At 39.7% G+C, this 19,685-nt stretch overlaps 1 protein-coding gene across 1 annotated transcript in view; it reads right to left on the bottom strand.

Moving 5' to 3' along the window:
* The window catches only part of F13A1 (coagulation factor XIII A chain), a 166,126-nt gene that overhangs the window by 51,505 nt on the left and 94,936 nt on the right, over window positions 1–19,685 (bottom strand). Inside the window, exons 8-9 of the mRNA XM_034660199.1 lie at window positions 15,829–16,003; window positions 12,648–12,786 (exon numbers count right to left, since the gene is read on the bottom strand). Coding sequence (XP_034516090.1) covers window positions 12,648–12,786; window positions 15,829–16,003 — 314 coding nt within the window. The remainder of the gene's footprint in view (window positions 1–12,647; window positions 12,787–15,828; window positions 16,004–19,685) is intronic.

Genomic DNA, 19,685 nt, shown 5'->3' with positions numbered 1-19,685 from the left:
CAGCCCAGATGTATTCAATTACATATACTATACTATAATACCTAAGAAGTTTGTTTCTATTTATAAAGTTTTCCGGAAGTGTGTCTTTCCTTAGTCCTGAGCCTTTCTACTCTCTTCTTAAGCTTCCAGGTACTGATTTCTTGAATATTTATTAAGATCGTTTTATAGCAGCTTTATTACAATGATTTTTTTTAATTTTACTCTTTTCTCTTCCTTTGATAACGTCACCTCTTTTGATTATCTGTTTTACTTTTTTTTCTTTTTCTTTTTATTTATTTATTTATTTATTCAACAGAGATAGAGACAGCCAGCGAGAGAGGGACACAAGCAGGGGGAGTGGGAGAGGAAGAAGCAGGCTCACAGCAGAAGAGCCTGATGTGGGGCTCGATCCCACAACGCAGGGATCACGCCCTGAGCCGAAGGCAGACGCCCAACCGCGGTGCCACCCAGGCGCCCCTGTTTTACTTTTTTATTGTGGCACCAGAAAATGGATAAGATAGAGAATGAAACTAAATTTGACAAAAGCAAAGCAAAAACAAAACAAATAATCCTTAACATGCTCAGGAAGTAGATACCACCCATCCATATGAACCACATTTGCCATTAGTTCTTAGCAGAAAGCTCTCTGTAACTCTTCTGGGTTCCCTGTGCTAGATTCATTTGAAAAATAAGACCCTGTCCCCCTTTACTACTCTCTCTGGCATAGCAAATTAGGGATTGATCTCATACCTGAAAATGAAGAAAAAGTTAGATTTTGAGAATATTGGTTTTGGATAACTCTAACGTATTAAAAAATGTCTATAAAAAATTCTGGCCAAGTTTATCCATAATTATTGAAGGGATTTAAAAAATATATAGCCAATAGTTTAAATAGTTACCAAAATCACCATTTTGTATTATAAAGCTATTTATGAGTATAATATTCTAAGGTTGATAGCTCTTATTTATATAAGGTTTTTCTAGAGGTCTTATTAATCATCAAAAGAAATTAATACATTCAATATAGCCTATGTGGTGTATATTTTATTAGCTTCTAATTATTCAAAAACTGGCAAATTTTGAATGGTATATATGATGACACTTAGGCAGAGCTTATGATTAACCAAAACATGATAATTTTCTTATTATGGAAAATACCTTGGTATTTTCTGTGTGGTTTATCAGATGGCTCCCACTTTCTTTTCCATTCTAATTTCCTGAGAGGTATTTGTAGTAACCTCTGATTTTTTTTTTAACCTCTCAAACTCCCTCTCTGTTTTCTTTCAAGTGGGTCTTGAGCAGAATAGGGACTTCAGGCCCTCTTTGGAGATATTCTCTTACAGGACTATGATAGGAATGGGAAGAGAGTCAGTAAAGGGATTTTCAACCTTCAAAAAACAATGCCCCTTCCTAGTTTTAAAACAAATATTTTATAACATCCCTTTATTGTGCTGAAATGAAATCCACAGGTAGCTTTTTATACACAATTTCTAAAAGAGCAATATAATGCCCTCCAACATACAAAAGAAATAGAGAAGTAAAAGGATATACATAAAATAATATGTTTTTCAACAGGATGTCAGAAAGATGATACTAGATACTAAAATATTACTACAAAATGTAAAACTGTCAAGGAGTGTGGTAGACTCCTAATTTGGAACTACTTGCGTACTGATTAAGAGCGTGCTCTAAGGAAACATTTCTAAAATGACAGAATAAGGACTTCCAAGAAACTTTTCCTTCGTAAAAACAATGAGAATTCTAGCAAACATGATCAAAATCAACTTATTCGACAAAAACAAATGGATCTCATTAAGAATAGTGAGCTCTGTAGCATTGGAATTTGCCTTATTCTCACTCCCCCTCTCCATAGCTCCATGATAGTCATGAAAGCTAAGGGCCTCACAACTATGGTATAAAAACTTGCAACCTAGCAACCAATAAAGGGGAGAAAATTGGGTTTGGGACTCTTTAAAAGCCCCATCTCCAAAGAATTACTACTAACTTGTTGGCAGTTCTCTGAAAACTCCATTCTCAGGATTTCTTTTTATTTGCTTTGATTCAGAATTCACTCTGTGCAAATAGCCTTTCCCAAAGGATGTTTTTCAAAAAAAATTAGAGGTGACTGCTTAACATCACAGGGATGTTAAGGGATGACACCAACTGGTGATAATAAAAGGCTGTCCACCAAAAAGACTTAAAAGGAAAACCTAAGGACTGAGATGTCCATAGAGGTTTTGAACAACTCAGACATACTCTTGAGAGTCTAGATGGCCACATAGATGTGCAGGGTTGTAAGCATGGCCAGGAAGGCCCTAAGAGGGTTCTAATCTCTCACCTCTGAACTTGAGATACCGGGCATATTTTTGATACTGTGGGATACTTTCACTTCCTAGTAAAAGCTATAGTGGAATTGCAAATTTACTGGTGGAGCATTGAAGACATTCCCCCCAACACACAGAGAGCTCCTGGGTAAGGCTGAGGACTTGTTAGTTCAAGGTATTTAAGGAAATTTCTGTCCAATTGCTAACTGGACCATTAAACTAACCCAGCAGAGACTTCAGTGGCCACACGTGATAAAAAATATAGACCTTACAGAATTAGTTCAGGAAAGTCACCAAACGAACAGTAAGCAGCAGCAACAACACAAACATCTACAACAGACTCTGGGGAGCAGGGAATCTGATTTACAGCATTGTCGCATCATATTATTTAAAATGTCTAGCACTTTTTTAAAATGGAAGACACACAAAGAAACAGAAAAGTATGGCCCATATGCAAAAAAAAAAAAAAAAAAGCAGTCAAGAGAAATTGTCACTAAGGAAGACAAGACCTTGGTTTTACTAGACAAAGATTGTAAATCAGGTATTATAAACATGTTCAAATAACTAAAGAAAACCATGTGAGTAATGTCTAATCAAACAGAGGATATCAATGAAAAGATAACAATTATGAAAAGGAATCAAACAGAAATTCTGGAGCTGAAATATACAATAACTAGAATGAAAAATTCAAAAATTTCACTAGTGGGTCTCAAAAGCAGATTGGAGTAGATGCAGAGAAGGAAGAATTAGTGAACTTGAAGATAAGTAAATTGAAATAAAAAAAGAAGAAGAAGAAGAAAAATGAACAGAGCCCCAGAGACATGTGGGATTCCATCAAGAGTACCAACATTCTCATGTGAAGGTCCCTGAAGAAAAGGAAAGAGAGAAAGGATCAGAAAGAATATCTGAAAATCATAGTAGCTAAAAACTTTCCAAAGTTGATGAGACATTGATATATACATCTGAGAAGTTGAATTTCAAAAAGGATAAACTCAAAGAGATATACATACATCTAAATACCTCAGAGCCAAACTGTCCAAAGCTGAAAACAAAGAGAAAATTATGAATACAGTATGAGAAAAGTGATTGATTATGTACAGGAGTTCATCAATAGGATTAAAGCTGACTACTCATCAGAAACCATGGAAGCCAGAAGCCAGTGGGATGAGGTTTTCAAATTGCTGAAAGGAGAAGTTAAATAAGAACTGTGTATCTTGCAAAAACTAACCTTCAAAAAAGAAGGCAAAGGTAACTTACATAGAGAAATAGGCAAAACAGTATAAATGTATATTTGTTTGAATTCTTTTCCTCTCTGATTTTAAAGACAATTTCATAAAGCAGTAATCATAGAATTGTATTGATGGGCTTATAATGTAGAAAGATGCAATCTGTATTATAGTAACAGAACAAAGGCAAGGGGAATGGGATGTTTTTGTATGCTATTGAAATTACTTGGTATTAATTTGAAACAACTAAGTTGTTTCAAATGATGGTTTTAAATTATAATCTGCAGGGAAACTACTAAGGAAAAACCTGAAAAATATATTGTCAAAAGAAACAGAAAAAGAATTAAAATAGTATACTACAAAATATCTTTTTATACTAATGGAGGAATGGGGAAGAAAAAAGGCATAATGCATATAGAAAGGAAATAGCAAAATTGTGGATATAAACCCTATTTATCAGTAATTACATTAAACATTAGTAGACTAAACACTAAAATCAAAAGGCAGAGGTCGGATAGATGGATAACAAAACTGTATGTTGCATCTAAGAGATACACTTTATATTCAAAGATGCAAATAGGTTGAAAGTAAAAAGATGGAAAAACATAAACTGTGCAAATAGAACCAAAAGATAGCTGGAGCAGCCAAATTTATATCAGACAAAATAGACTTCATGACAAATATTGTCACTAGAGACAAAGGGCTTTTTAAATTTAAATTCAATCAGCAAAGATATAGTACATCATTAGTTTTTTATATAATGTTTGATCGTTCATTAGTTGAGTATATCACACAGAAGGACATTTTATAATGGTTAAAAAGTAATGCTATTAGGAAAACAATAATCATTAATGTACCTGTATCTAATAAAAGAGCCCCAAAATACACAAAAGGCAAAACTGACAAAATTAAAGGGAAAAATAGATGATTTAATAATTCAGCCAGAGGTGGTGAGTAGGAGGTAAGTAAAATGGGTGAAGGGGGTCAAAAGGTACAAATTTCCAGTTATTTGGAAGTTGGTAAGTGAGATCTTAAAAGTCCTCATCATGAACACACACACACACACACACACGTGCACACACACATACACACATTTTGTAACTATGCATGGCAACCAATATTAGCTAGACTTACTGTGGTGATTATTTTGCAATATCCACAAATAATCATTACAGTGCACACCTGAAACTAATATAATATGTCAATTATACTCAATAGAAACAAACAAGCAAGCAAACAAAAATAATTTGACAAATAAAAGTTGGAGACTTCAATACTGCACCTTCAATAACAGAAGAAGCAGGTGGAAGATTAGCAAAGAAATAGAAGGCTAGAACAACACAATAAACCAACCAGACCTAATGGTTGTGTATAAAATATCCCACCCAACAACAAAATACATATCTCTTAAGGGGAAATGGAACATTCTTTGGAACAGACTATATGTTAGGCCATAAAACAAATCTTAATATTTGATCCATTAACATTCAATGTTAATTAATTATTGTAATTAATTGTTAATGTAATTAATTAACTCCATTAATTACCAATGGAGTAATTAATCTAATTACTGATAAGTAGGACTTACATCTGCCATTTTGCAAATTCCTTGCTATACATGTTTTTTTTTATTCTTCTATTCCTCATTACTTCCTTTAATGTAATTACTGATAAGATATTTTAATGTAATTACTGATATTTTCTAATATACCATTTTAATTCTTTTTCTGTTTCTTTTTACTATATTTTTTTCAGTTTTTCCTTAGTGGTTTCTCTGGAGATTTTAACTAACATTCTAACTGAGAACTCTAGTTCAGATTAACACAAACTTATTTTCAACTGGATGCAAAAACTTTGTTCCATTCCCCCGTCCTTTGTGCTATTATTGTAATCCAGATTGCGTCATTCTACCTTAGCCACACAATTTTATAATTAGTGCTATATGAATTATATATCAATAAAGGTGTTATAAAAAAAGTGAGTTCTAGGGTCAGCCTCCCTGGGTTTGTAAGTCAGGCTCTACCACTTATTGACTGGTGACTATGGTTAGGTTACTGTGTGCCTCAGTTTCTTCATCTATAAATGAGGACAATAATAGTAAGTATCCTAACAGGTTGTTGAAAAGCTAAGCGAGTTACTACATGTCACCCACTTAGATCAGGACCTGGCACAATGAAAGCATTCCATAAGCTTGAGCTATTTTGATTCTTTGGCGGTGGCAAATAACTTTTCCCATCCTTTCTTCAAGACTCTGGTGCAGATTCAGAGTGTATATTCTTAGTTCTCTAGCGGCAGAGCTCGTGACCTTGTTCTAGGGGATTTCGTCAAAAACAATTTGGCTGACAGTAATGCGGTTAACAAGATAATCTACTGGTAACCTAGATGCAGCACTGGTTAATTTTACAAGCCCTTAAACATCTTCAAGCAGTTGGGTTTATATTCAGAAAATTTTCTCTACCATTTTCTTTGGAATTTATTTTTGTATATTCTTTTTTGCACTATGTGCAGTAATTAAAACTTAGTATAATATAAAGCACATGAAAGTCTAACTAGTCGGAACACTGTGAGCATTTACAGCAAGGCACAAGATAGATGGATCTAAATTTCAAAAACACGCCTACGGTGGTCAAACCCCTATGCCGAGTGCACAGACTGCAATGAGAATTAGGACCAGTATTGTACCCAGCACTGGCTTCTAGGGGTGAAGGCTGTTTAATTTCTGCTCTAAAACTTGCTTCAAAAGAGCTTTGTTTATAGATTCAATACTACCCATTGCAGCAGAGTTTTTTGCATTTGGAGTGAAGAAAATAAAACATTAACAACTGTACTCTTTCCAACAAGGACTGAAGGAAGTTGGATTTTCTTTTTTTTTTTTTTTAAAGAACCAGATCCATGGAGGCCAGAAATTACAACTACAAAAGTTTTCTGTGGTGTGTGTTTGATTTTTGGGTTTTTGTTTGTTTATTTGTTTTTGTTCTTCTTTCCTTGGGAGCTGATGTGAAGTCAATTTGCAAAGCAACACCTATATGTAAGTGGGTGGATCCTAGCTGGCCCTGTGCAGGTGAGCAGATCTTCACACAGAGCGTGGGAGAACCTGCTGCAGATGGGAAGAAAGGCCTGGAAGAACAGTGAAATTTATTTTAAAAATTTTTGGGAGCTAGAAATGACCCTAGAGCTCATTAAGACCGAACTCATACATTTACATAAGAGAAAATTAAGGTCCAGAGAAATCAAGCAACTTGCCCAAAGTGACCCAGCTAATTAGTGGCAGAACTAATCACACTGCCTTGCACCATGGAGAGAGGGAGGGCAAAATTACAAGATAGTTTGACTTGATTTAGTGCTTTTCCATGATGCCCCGGGGAAAAACAAAATAAAATTGTGATTACTTTCCAGGGGATCACTGACTAATTCTTAGATTGTTGCAACATTGAGCTGAAAGTGAGAAATACAAATCTGCTTGTTCACAATTATTTTAAAAAATTAAATTGTAAAAGCCAGTTTAATCAGCCCTACTTAATCTCAAATGAAAAGGCAATAAAAGGAAATAAAGACTTGTTAATTGTTGCAGTACTCACCGTTTTTACAATTATCTTTCATACCATGCAAAATGTCTAAAACTCTGAGATAGGATGCATTCTACATCTGCCGATTGGCTAATCAACCAGGATTTGAGAAGCAGACCAGCCAGCTACGGGCCTGGGCGTACACATAAGTGTTCAGCCCCCTTTTCTTCACATCCTGAGTGCATGGACAACACATGCCTCTGTCCACCCCGCTTGAAGTTCCATTGTCAGGAGATGAACAACTTCCCTGGGAATGTGAGCAGGATGGAAAGGGACACAGGAGGGAGGGGCTTAGAAGCTGGACAAAAAGGAGTCACAGGGTCTCAAAGCTGTTGGCTCCAAGAGGAAACCTGGAGCACTGTTGGCTCTTGGACCCACTAAAACTACGAGTGAGGGGTGGGTTTGTCGTAAAGGACTCAGGGACTAGACAATGCCTAGAGGGTAGAGGAGTAGGAGAGGTGGTGATAGGTGGGGAACACGGAAGGACGGAAGGACGCATCCCCACCCCTAAATAGTATTAACTCCATCTGCTTCTCGTTGAATGCACAGCCTGGGGATAGTAGCTCCTTCAGGAAGGCGGGCAAAGAGCCAGGTGTTCTTGACGTTGTAAAGGAAGGAGTGGAAAGGGGCTGAAAGGTGCGTTAGAACAAGTTTTGATATCCAACAACTGTGGTCGTAAGAATACAGGCTAACTCTGCATGAGCTTTCATTCCTTCCTGCCGGGTCCTTGAAGCAGACTGGTCTCTGGTTGTCTCATCTCAGTGCTTTTGACTTTTATAGACATACCCCTGAGTTTCATCTGTGGGCTAAGGTCATTTCCTGGGCATTCCATCTGTGAACAGCACAGCCAGAAGATTGCAGGGGGGATAATGGCTTTGAGTCCATGGCTACTCCCATGTGAACAGCCTTTCCTTTTGCTCCCCTGGGCTTAGGATGGAAGCCCCTTCCCCTCATCTCCGTGTCTCCTGGCTCATGTTACAACCTACCTTATATTTTTTATAGAGTTCTATATGTCGTCGTCTCACCTACAAACATTGGATCAAGCTCCTCAGGGGTAGTGACTCTAATTTCTCTCTGAATCCTCAGAATCTGGTATTTGGACATAATAGCGCACAATAGTGTTGGTTGAATGAATTAAATGACATTTATTCAGTTAAATGAGCATCAGAAATTTTTTCCAACCAATTCTATTTTTTAAGTCCTTGCTCTATGCCCTGCACCCTGTTACACGCTGGCAAAACAAAGGAAAACAAATTAGATCAGACGTTGTTCTCCCCCATGGAGGTTGCAATCTGGTGGGCGCCAGCCAAGAGGTGAGCATAGTTCTTTCACCCAGAATCATCACATTTGACTACATCCTCTCCAGCAAATAGGACACAGGATAATGCTTTCATTTAGAAGGAGAAGAGCCTTTCACTGAAATACCTTCGTGACACTAATAAGTGCCACCATCCCACCTTCCCTTTAAAATTGTTTCCATTTCCACGGTGATAGTCCTATAATGAGGTGATCAAACTGAGCTCTCGCAAGGTGAGACCACACCGTCACGGCCCATGGCGTGAGCCATGTTCTCCCTCCTCAGGGAACCTTCGTCTCCCTACCCAGTGTTTGCACTGCAGCTAAACACTGTGCAAGCGTCTTCATTAAACTGTCCACAGTGATTCATAGTTGCCTTCCTCCAGAGGTTACACATCACTCAAAACCCATTGGCACAGGGGGGACAGGTGGCTTAAATTGCTCCTTCTAGGATATGTTACCTTGCGTTGGTCCACTCAGAATTTCATTTGCTACGGTGAGGTCCAATTACTCTGCCCAGCGGTGCCCTTCTAGGGTTCCTTGGCCCCTCCCTCTCCTGAATTGCTAAGAAGCAGACTCCTCCCTCTGTGGGCATGGACAGTGTGTCCACTGCAGAACTGCTGCTCTCTGTGTGGGGAGGCGCTCTCGGAGGGGAAATCCACCACCACGGAGGGACCTGAGGTGCCAGACCAGGAAGCAGGCACATAGTCAGCCCTCCATGGTCTGTGGTGCTAAAGGGAGAAGAAGGAGTCGGAGAATGGGCTGAAATCCATGCTTTGCCTGCCCCCCTTGGCCTGGGGGAGTGCCACGCATAATATGCCCTTGAATGTATTCTTGTGCTGGCTCTCTGAGCCCTTTGTACTGGCTTTGGCCACGCTGGACCTGGCTGAGTCATGGGGAAGAGGACGCCTTTGGTCATGGAGACCCAGTTGGACAAATTAATTTGCCACCAACTGTGTATCATCAGGATACCTCAGTGTTAAAGAGAAGGTGGAGGCACAAGACAGAGAAACCAGAAGTCATTCTCACGGTTGCCTTTAGAAAGAGGAGGAAAAAAAGGAGGAGGAAGAGAGGAGGGGGCAGGGCAGGGAGGGCAAGAGCCATGCACAAACCAAGAGGGGGTTGGGGCGAGTTTGTCTGAATGGAGCCTCTGTAGGGAAGTGAGTCTGGGGGCTTGGGGGAAGCCACTTGTTCCTGAGACCCCTGCTAAGAAATTCATTAAGCCATGTGTTGCCAGCCATGCTGTGCTGGCTTCTCAATGGTCAGCTGATGCCCTCCAAATCCTCCCTGCCCTCACCTCAGCCTCTGTCAGCCTTCCGCCCCGCCCCCTCCCTTGTTCACCGACCTACAGCTCCGGCTGCTCCTGCTTCTTACCAGGGGCCCTTACTAATCTGATTAGCAGGCAAGGAGGAGCGCTCCCTCTGGGCCTAGCACTATGGCAAACACTTTACCTGTGTTACCTCATTTAATTGTCACAGCTACGCCATCAAGAAATGGTTACCCTCATTCTACTGATGAAGAAACCAAAGCTCAGAGAGGTGAAGTCATTTTCTCAAGGTCCCACAGCAAGTAACTGTCAAAGCCAGAGCTTGTGTGGCAGTGTGGCTGTGGGGACCATGTACTGGTTGATATATCCAGGGAAGACACCACTGGTTTTCTCAATCAGGGAGGGTCCTAGAGATTCTTTGGGTTTCATGGAACATCTATAGTTTGTAGGGTCCACTAGTGTTAGCACTGTGTGTGTGGGAGACACAAATTTCTGCTTTTGTTTTAAAAATACCCCAAAGGTACAGAAATGGCACAGTCATCTTAGGACATGGGACAACCCCCCCCCCTTTTTTGTGACTGCTTCAATGTGCTTAGGTTGATGGCAACATATTGCCTCCAAGAAATTCCTGCTGTGTGACTAATAATGAAGACAATAAAGACAGCTAGCATTCATTAGGCACCTGTTATGCTCTGCTCTGGGCTGAGTGAAATAGGAAGTTCTGTCATCTCTACTTTAGAAGAGGAAAGAGGCACAGAGAGATGGTGCCTTGCCCAAGGTCACAGTTGGTCAGTGGCAGAGCCAGGCTTTAGACTCAGAACTGACTGAGCACTTTAATCTTTTTGCTCCATGGTCAGATGTGTCTTTAGTTGGGTTCATATCAGCCAGTTAGTGAGACATCACTCACCATATGTTGAAAACCCACCATGAGCCAAACAAGGGGAGGGAAGAGGAGCATAAGGCAGTCGTCTGGTGGTGGAGGATGGGTGAGGTTCCCAGACCAGGGAACATAGTCTCAGGGTGATGGGACATTTGTGGAAGGCAATGAGGGAGCAAAGGTTGATAGGGACAGGGAAAGGAATTCAGAGTAGGAAGCCGAAAGAGGAGAGGGTTAACAAGAGCAAGATCTATCAGCTTCAATTTGGCATCAATTTTGTTTAGGGCCTTATGGGGTTATTTGTTAGGGTGCCCGTGGGGATTCATGGTGGAGGCATTTAGATCAAGGAATAGAGAGGAATAATTTCGACCTGCAGTTGGCTACCAAGGCATAAAGTGTGTGTGTGTGTGTGTGTGTGTGTGTGTGTGTGTGTCTGTGTAAGGAAAGGTGCACAGTACAGAATACTAAATAATTCTCATTTTGCCATTTTCTACTGTCACAAACAGGCTTTTGGGGCAGCTCTTTTGGTCTGTTTTTGTTATTCCATATACATGCAGGGCTGCTATACTGTAATTCCAAGGGCTTAAATGATGCTTTAAATTGCTGTTCAATTTGCAGAGGTGAGGTTTTGTCTTGCCTGTACTCTCTCGCTTACCATTGCTCAGCTCATTCCCTTCAAATGAACTGCACTATTTTTTATTCGTAGTACCACTCTGCTACTAGTTCCCTGATTTCCTTCTTTCCACATCCTCCAATGAGTGTTTACCAGTACTGACAAGTTAATACTGCTCCCACCACTGTGATCCATTCCTTTAACACGGGGTGGGGGGTTAAGGCACTTCTAACTTTTAATCTCTCTTCAAATGAGCTCATAACTTCCTCCCATCCCCATTTGGATGCTTTTACAACTGACAGTGTTTTCGTTTTACTACTTATAAAGAAAAACCATGGGAGACACATTTTTGGCTTGGATATTCCAACTGGTTCAATGCCACCAATTTCCCCCATACATACCTTCATAAATATCCTTTACGTTTGGGTTTTCCCCCTCTTTTTAGAATATTGTTTTGGACTGAGTGGGTCCCAGGGACCTAGGAAATTTCTTTGAGATCTTAACCCCCCCCGTAGCCAGCTTGTGGTGTGGCTGCTCGGGGCAGTGAAAGAAAGATGTGGTTGGTATTAGTGACAATTTCAACTTCACTCTCATTCTTATTCTGTTTGAAAGATGAGGTCACAAATCAGGGAGAACCACATCTTTACATTCAAAGACTAATCCCAAGGGCACTTGGTGTCTCACTCGGTTGAGCATCTGACTCTTGACTTTGGCTCAGGTCGTGATCTCAGGTTTGTGAGATGGAGCCCCGGGTCAGGCTCCACACTCAGCAGGGAGTCTGCTTGAGATTCTCTCTCCCGCTGCCCCTCCCCTCACTTGTGCACTCTCTCTCTCTCCCTCTTTCTAAGATAAATAAGTAAATCTTAAAAAAAAAAACAAAAAGAGCAATCTCATACTGCAAAGGCAAAAAAATCGTGGTTAAGGGTCAGAGGCACTTGGATTTTATTCTCAGCTTATCGGATGTGTGAACTTGAGCAAATTACTTTAACCTCTCTGGGCCTCAGTTTCCTCCTCTCTAAGTGGAGATACTAATAAGCACCCACATGATATAGCTGTTAAAAGCATAAGATGCAATCACATACACACAGACCCTGGTACATAGTAAGTGCTTAATAAATGTTAGCTGTATTACTCCTGGAGTATTGACTTAGAGAATACTCGGCTCCAATATCTCTGCCATTTACCATAATATTCTCATACTAAAGTAGAGAGGAACTAATGGGTTTAGCCTAAAGGCATAGCAAAACTATGACCTTTTTCAGTGGTTACTGTTGTAATGCAATGATTGATCTTTATTACTAGAAAAGCAAACTGCCTGTTCAGTAACAATTCTCATTCATTCGCTAAAAACAATCTCCACCAATCAGACATTTCTGCCTATGGTATTGAACAGTCCTTAAAATAGAAGGGAAGAAACATTAGACCCAGTCTGTCTTGTGGTTAATGTGTAATGTCACTCTAATTTGATATCAGCAAGTGCCCTTGTAAATCAAACTCACCACACTGAATCCTTGGTGAGTTTGGAGTTCACATTCCCATCTTCTTCCAGGAAGATGTCCATTTGCAAATTGGCATCATTATCATGGGCTGAGAAGTAATTTGTAATGACTCTTGCAGGTATCCCAAGGCATCGCAAAACTGCAGGAAAGGACAGACCACAACTAAACCCATCGCCAAAACTTAATAAATACATAGTGAATAATTCTTTCTCATAAGGGACTTCCTTCTTTACCAAAAAGAAAAGCCCTTTGCACGTATTAACCTCAAATGTTCATACTGAAGAAGGGGGACTATTGTCAAGCTTCGGGACTATGGAGAGAAACCTTGCTATGTGATTATTCAGAATAAATGGAATAAAAGGAATAAAATCCCAATAATGGGGTTCTAATTGGTTAGTTCCTAATAATACAATCACTAAAGCAGTATTATTTTAGTCCATCTAATAGGATTATGTTCCTGAAAATAATTTTTTTAAAAAAAACTCGTCTAGATTTTGTTTACTTATTTGAGAGAGAGACAGAGAGAGCACAAACAGGGGGAGGGACAGAGGGAGAAAGAGAGGGACAAGCAGACTCCCTGCTGAGTGGGGAGCCTGATGCGGGGCTTGATCCCAGGACCCTGGGATCATGACCCGAGCCAAAGTCAGAGGCTTAACTGACTGAGCCACCCAGTTGCCCCGGAGTAAGACAAATACCATATGATTTCGCTCACATATGGAATTTAAGAAATAAAGCAGATGAACATAGGGGAAGAGAAGGAAAAATAAAATAAGATGAAATCAGAGAGGGAGACAAACCATAAGAAACACTGAACTCTAGGAAACAAACTGAGGGCTGCTGGAGGGGAGGTGGGTGGGGGGAAGGGATAACTGAGCGCTGGGCATTACGGAAGACACCTGATGTCATGAGCACTGGGTGTGACATGCAATTGATGAATCACTAAATTCTACCTCTGAAACTAATAAATTTTTAACTGGAAATAAACAACAACAACAAAAAAGCCCTCAGCTGATAGGACTTTATAACAGAGGTCCTCAGTGGGGTTTGCTCTCCTGGCTAGAATTTGTTCTTGTGACACTTGGTGGAGGGTGACACCACAGATTCATTTTAATTGCTAGATAATAAATTACCTGGATGCATCTCTTGCCATATGTACCTATTGATTAAACTCAATCCAAATGCCCTCCCTGGTTCCCAGGATGCCAGACATCAGGGCTCATTGAAAATAATTCAGCTGACAATTTTAAGATTAATGGCTTGGCTTGCCTTTTTTTCTCAGAACAGTTTAGCATTTTTAACCAAAGGCTATCCACCTCCTTCAACAGAACCACCTTGGAAGTCCAAACTTGAGTCTGGTAGCATTCAAGTGTCCTCATTAACTGACTTAATCTTAATACACCAAACAAAAATGATGGCAGCCACGACCTGCTTCCTACTTCCAACTTCCTGTATTGATTCACAGACTCTATTCAAGTCCCAGTTTTATCAGTAAGATGATTGGCACTCTAGCTCTATTTCAGGCTTAAACACTAATACACAGAATGAGAATTGTTCCAGAGTTTGCCTGACCTCGTAATTTTAATACAGGAGAAGAATGACACTGGGGCACCTGTGCCTCCTTCCTTCCAACTTCCTTCTTGGGGTTTATTCTTACTTGTGACTTCCCCACATGTGCTTCTGTCTTTCCTTAGCTTACCACCAAAGCCTGTTTTCAGGAATAGATCTGATGACCCTTTCATACAAAAGGCATAAATGGATGGAAGGTGTTCACTATTTTATCTGGTTCTAAGCCCAAAGGAATTACACTAGGATAGTGAAATTGTAGACAGCAGGAAGAAAGGCAGAGGGTCCTTTCTGTTTTCCTGGAAACGTTTCCTAAGAGTGGTTGTTCCCATCGGGCACCCTTTACATAGTCTGGGCTTGGAAACAGCGAGGGTTGGGGGCTACCTCTCATCATTAGCCCATGATGAAGTTCAGCTTCTATCTAGATCTTAGAGACAAGCACACCTAGGAAACTGATACACTGGCCTTTACTGCTCTCAGGAAATATATTCTTTTAGCCTTTGGGTATACTCAACTGGCTAGGAAAATAATATTATTCCGTTTAACACCATAGAAAAACAAAAGCACGAGATGAACAATTTCTTCCCACTTGGATCACTGACTAATCTTGGACGGTCACAACTTTGAGATAAAACTGCGAGGCTTCGTGATCATTTATTAAAAAAATGGCCTCATTCTGGCTTCCAGCCTCCAGCCCCTCCTTGACTTTCCTGATTAAAAGAAAAATGCTAAATAGGTAAAACATTCTTTATTAACGAGCAAGCAGAAAGAACACTCCAACTTGGGCTTAATGTTTTCTCCAAGGCTGTAGAAATGGCAAGCGAATGAAAATCATTACTAATGATGAAGACATACTGTAATAAATGTATTTTTAAAAATATTCACTGAATTCACAATAATATTGTCTGGGCCTAGACAGGCAAATGGCATTTCAAAAAATGATGTGTGAAGCTGAAGAGAATAATTCTGTTCCCATATGTTTTCCTCTATAGATTAGATGTTGGGTAGATTAAAAATCAGAAGGGAAAGTGGGGAGCAAAGACTGTTCGTGAAGTTCTGATATCTAATTGTTCAGGGGCGTTGAGATTCCCATGTAAAAATGGGGATGAGATCACCTATCACAATCTCTCCCACAGCTAGGGCAAAAATTAAGTGCATATATTTATAAAACTTCTCAGTGGTAAACAAGAGGCTGATAAACATATTTATAACACTTTTCAATAACAAAGAAGCAGTATATATCTATTATTATTTACCATTTTAAATTTTGTTAATATAATCTTTTTAAAATGTGGGGGTTACAGAAAAGAAAATGGCATATCCTTTCCCTCATATCATTTCTTGGCCCCTGGGACCCCCATTTCTCTGGGTGTTGAATGATGGATTATGTAGGAAATAGTCCGTCATTCTTTCTATAAAGATTCTGCAGTCAAAGAGAAACTATGAGCATATTTGGCCCAGTACAATTTAATTATGCATTGACTACATCCCAGAATAGCCATCTATAAATTCTAGAGAGCTAACAGGGTTGCTAGGTCTCTTTGCCAGTTTATAGATAAAATGTCTTGAAGTAAAATTCCCTTTACATTAAAAAAATGTTACTCAATTGGCTACTTACATGTGTTAAAGACACCAGCAAAAACCCAGCACTGACCATACTGGACCGGACTCTTTGTACTCTGGTATTCCAACAGAATGTCGACACTTCCAGTCCAGGCTGATGGGGGGACACCATAGGCATAGATATTGTCCCAGGATCCAACAAGGACACCTTCATCATCTTTGGCATTAACCTAAATGACACCATGAGCGGTAAGAAGGAAGAAAGAACATTTAGAATAGTTCTCTTCAGACTCTGACATCAAGCAAGCTAAGGCATCCAGTGCCTTCCAAATGTCCTGTATGATAAAAACAATTCTACTTCTGTTTCATTCACTGTTGTGTTGTCAGGGAAAGTGATGCAAAAACTAACTATGTAAGAGAAAACCAAATAACCAAGACTGCTTCTCAAATAACATATTATTGTAGTTAAGGTGATGTTGAATAGCAGCTAAGAAGAGTCGTGATGTCTTCTTTACACGCTTAGGAAAACATGTGCACAGGACACTTGGTCTGGTTGGAGTCGTGAGGAAAAGGGGAAGAACACCTGCAAAAGAAGATAGCTCAAGTTGCAATCACATAGGGATCTTGCCTTTGTGGAAGAATTCAAAACTGACACATGATAAAAATGTATAGGTGGGGGGGGCAAAGTCTCATGGTCTAGTGAGTTTCGACTTTGATGATGAATTGCAGGTTCTGACAAACTGAAAAAGTAAATAGGTGTCATAGGAAACATTAAGAGTTAATAAGAAACTAGATTTCCATGGATACCTCACAATGCTTATTTTAAGCAAGCTGCATTAAAAAAATCTTTCCTTTACGGTTGTTGAAGGTGATTAAGGTTTTGTAGTTTTGTTAAAAGATATCTCCATTTACAGGAAGGGCCTGGGTGTTATAGTGTAAGTATGGGGGAGATTTAAAAATGGCAATTTTGACGAATTGGGAAAATCTCGCTACACATTCAGACCACAGTCTTCTGGTAGCAACAGACCTCAAGTGCAGGAACAAAGACCTCTTGTGTTTAGACATTAAAAAAACCATTTCAAGCCATCAGTTTTTGGGAGTGGGGCACTATTGAATTGCCTCTCTTGGTGTAACATTCATCACGTTTAATTATACTTAGAAGACAATCTAGGTAAGAAGCAGTGGGAGCTTTTCCAAAAACTGGTGCCACTTCAACAATGTTTATATGTTGACATGACAAGGGTTTAGGAGCCTTGATCCTCAAAGTGTGGTCTATGGACCAGGAGCAGTGGCATCCCCTGGGAGCTTGTCAGGAATGCAGAATCCCAGTCCCTGCCACAGCATACTGAATCAGAGGCTGCATTTTAACAAAATCCCGGGGTGATTTCTGTGAATGTTAATTTGAGAAGCATAGGTTTAGACTATGCCAAGAAGACATTAGCAAGCAATGCGAAACATATGATTGAAGCAGGTGTGTTTGGATTATGAAAACCATAGAAGATATATTAGAACATGGGACTTTATGTGTTCACTGTCTAGCCAATTAACAGCTCAGCTTCAGCACCTGCCCAGACCCTTCATTCTTAGGCTTGTTGTGTTTATTTGTATAGGAGTCTATTCTCCCCCACTGGGTCATGAATTCATTGAGAATGGAAATTTTAAAAAGCTATGTCTTTTTTACTTCTCCCAAGTATGGGCAAAGAGCAGGTGCTCAATAGTGGTTGAATAATCACTTGTGTATTCAACAAGCATATAGTTACTGTTTATCTGAATAGGAATAAAACCTTCTCCCTGGGGAGAGAAGAACAAGAAACCAATCAAGAGGAAGTGAAGTTTACTAATGGTAAGAAAGAAAGATGTACAGGTAAGGTGGAGGCTCAAAGGAGGTGGCAATCAGTTTTGTCAGGTTGGAGGGTGGTGATGGTAGCGGGCTGAATAGGGGAAATTGCATGAAAGCTGGGTCTTGAGTGGTTGAGGGCCAGACAAGCCCATCTACATAGTGAAAACAGTTTAAATAAATGCTTGGTGTCATGAAACAATATGGCAGGTTCAGGGACCTGCCAGGAGCTCTGCATGGGTATCACGTAAGTAGACCATATTGGGTGAAATAGAAAATACCAAAAGGAAACACTTAAAATGTGCTTCTACTGTGAATGACAAACCCTCCACTGAAATATGAGATTTACTCTAGCACTGAGTGGCATTTCCCAAAGAGGGTCCTTCTGGAAAGTGTTCTCTAGATCACCATTCAATTTGATTCAGACTATCTCTCCCCCTTGATTCTGTCCAGGTTAAAGTAAAATTAACTACTCAGTTGATTTGTTTAATGTAGAAAAAGTAATTCTTTGGAGATTTCTGAAGGATCTTGTTCAGCTAATTGAAAACTCATGCCTTTGATGTAAACTTCAACTTTATCCTGTAATTATATGAAAATGACTGGAGTGGAACAGGGTTTAGTCAACCATTTTGGCTCTATTCATGATTAATACTTCTCCCTGCAGTTGAATTGATTATTTAAAAATCTGAATCTGTTATAATGAAGCCTGAAGAGCACCCTGGTAGGCTATAATGTGGTTTGGTCTTTGTGGATAGGTAGATTCAGGTTTAACTCACATCACCATTTCCTTATCCTTATCATTGAGAAATAGAATAGAGCCTATGAATCTCAGAGGTAAAAGTTCCTAATCTATGGTTCTAATGACTGACTTTCAACAGATAGCCATTAACTAGAGGGCTATTTATAGCATCTGGCTGAACCCAATCATCTAAGGAGAAGAGAGAAAAAAAAAAGCTCTCTTCTCTACAGACCTTTTAATTGTTAATGCTGAGCTGTTGCCCTGTTGCTAGATAAATCACAACTCTCATTTATTAGCATTTGGTCGGATTAGCTACTGTTTTCTAATTAGAATATTGATTTCTGAGGGGCCCAGACACTGAAAGAGGTTAAGTCTTTAGTGACACCTGTAAAGGGTTAAAGTAACATCTTCCTCCCTAGACAACAAGGTATGTTTGGGGGACACTTCAAGGGCATGCTGGTTCTTTTTCATGCCACAATGGACTGTTTTAATACCCTGTCATGAACTCAGAGTTTGACCAGTGTCAGAATGAAATGTTTGGACTTGCTTCACACACCAGTGAGTGTCTAGGAGACAATAAGAACCCAGAACTTTGGACAGGGGGTTTTATTCAACTACATTAAGTTTGCACTAAATTTTCTTCCCATAATACCTACAATATGGGAAAAGTGAAAAACCAGGCCCCCCAAAAGTCATTAACAGCAACCTCAATGGCATAATATAATTCAGCAAACTTCAAAATCTGGTTCCAAGAAAAAAATGGGGATTACAGATTAGAATAGAGAGGTAGCATGGCTCGGCTCCTGACCCTCATCCCTAGTTCTCAGAAGCCCTACTGTCAAGTCCACAAAATCATAAGACTTCTCATTTGTATTTCAAAATCTGGAAAGAAACTAATGGAATTAAAAATGCCAATCTTATTCTTGTTTTGACCAGAAGAGTGGAAACAATGACTGTGGAGAAATGGGTGAGAATGGGACTGCATCTCTAAAGAGGTAGACATTCTGGGACTAGAGTGGGGAAGTGACATAAAGTTTGAGAGTTACCCACCCACCCCCATGGAAATGAGATACAACACCTCCAATTAGGTGGGGTGGATTATTAGATGAGAAATTTAGTAGAACCTTAAAAGAAAGAGCCAAGCCAGAGTATTCTAACAGACATTGCCATCTCTTCATCTTCCCTCCTCTCCCCCCTCCAACCTTTCTTAGGGTACTTAAGAGTAGATGGAATGAAAAACATTGGTCTCGAACTATAGTTCAGAGGAAAAAACAAACTAATCTTAATTGGGAAGTGTCAAGAAGTCACCTACAGTATATTAGGGCAAACAGGACAC

Source organism: Ailuropoda melanoleuca, chromosome 5 (genome assembly GCF_002007445.2).
Source record: "Ailuropoda melanoleuca isolate Jingjing chromosome 5, ASM200744v2, whole genome shotgun sequence".
NCBI classification, from domain to species: Eukaryota; Metazoa; Chordata; class Mammalia; order Carnivora; family Ursidae; genus Ailuropoda; species Ailuropoda melanoleuca.
The sequence above is the reverse complement of the archived record's forward strand: the minus strand, read 5'-3'. Positions and strand labels throughout refer to the sequence as shown.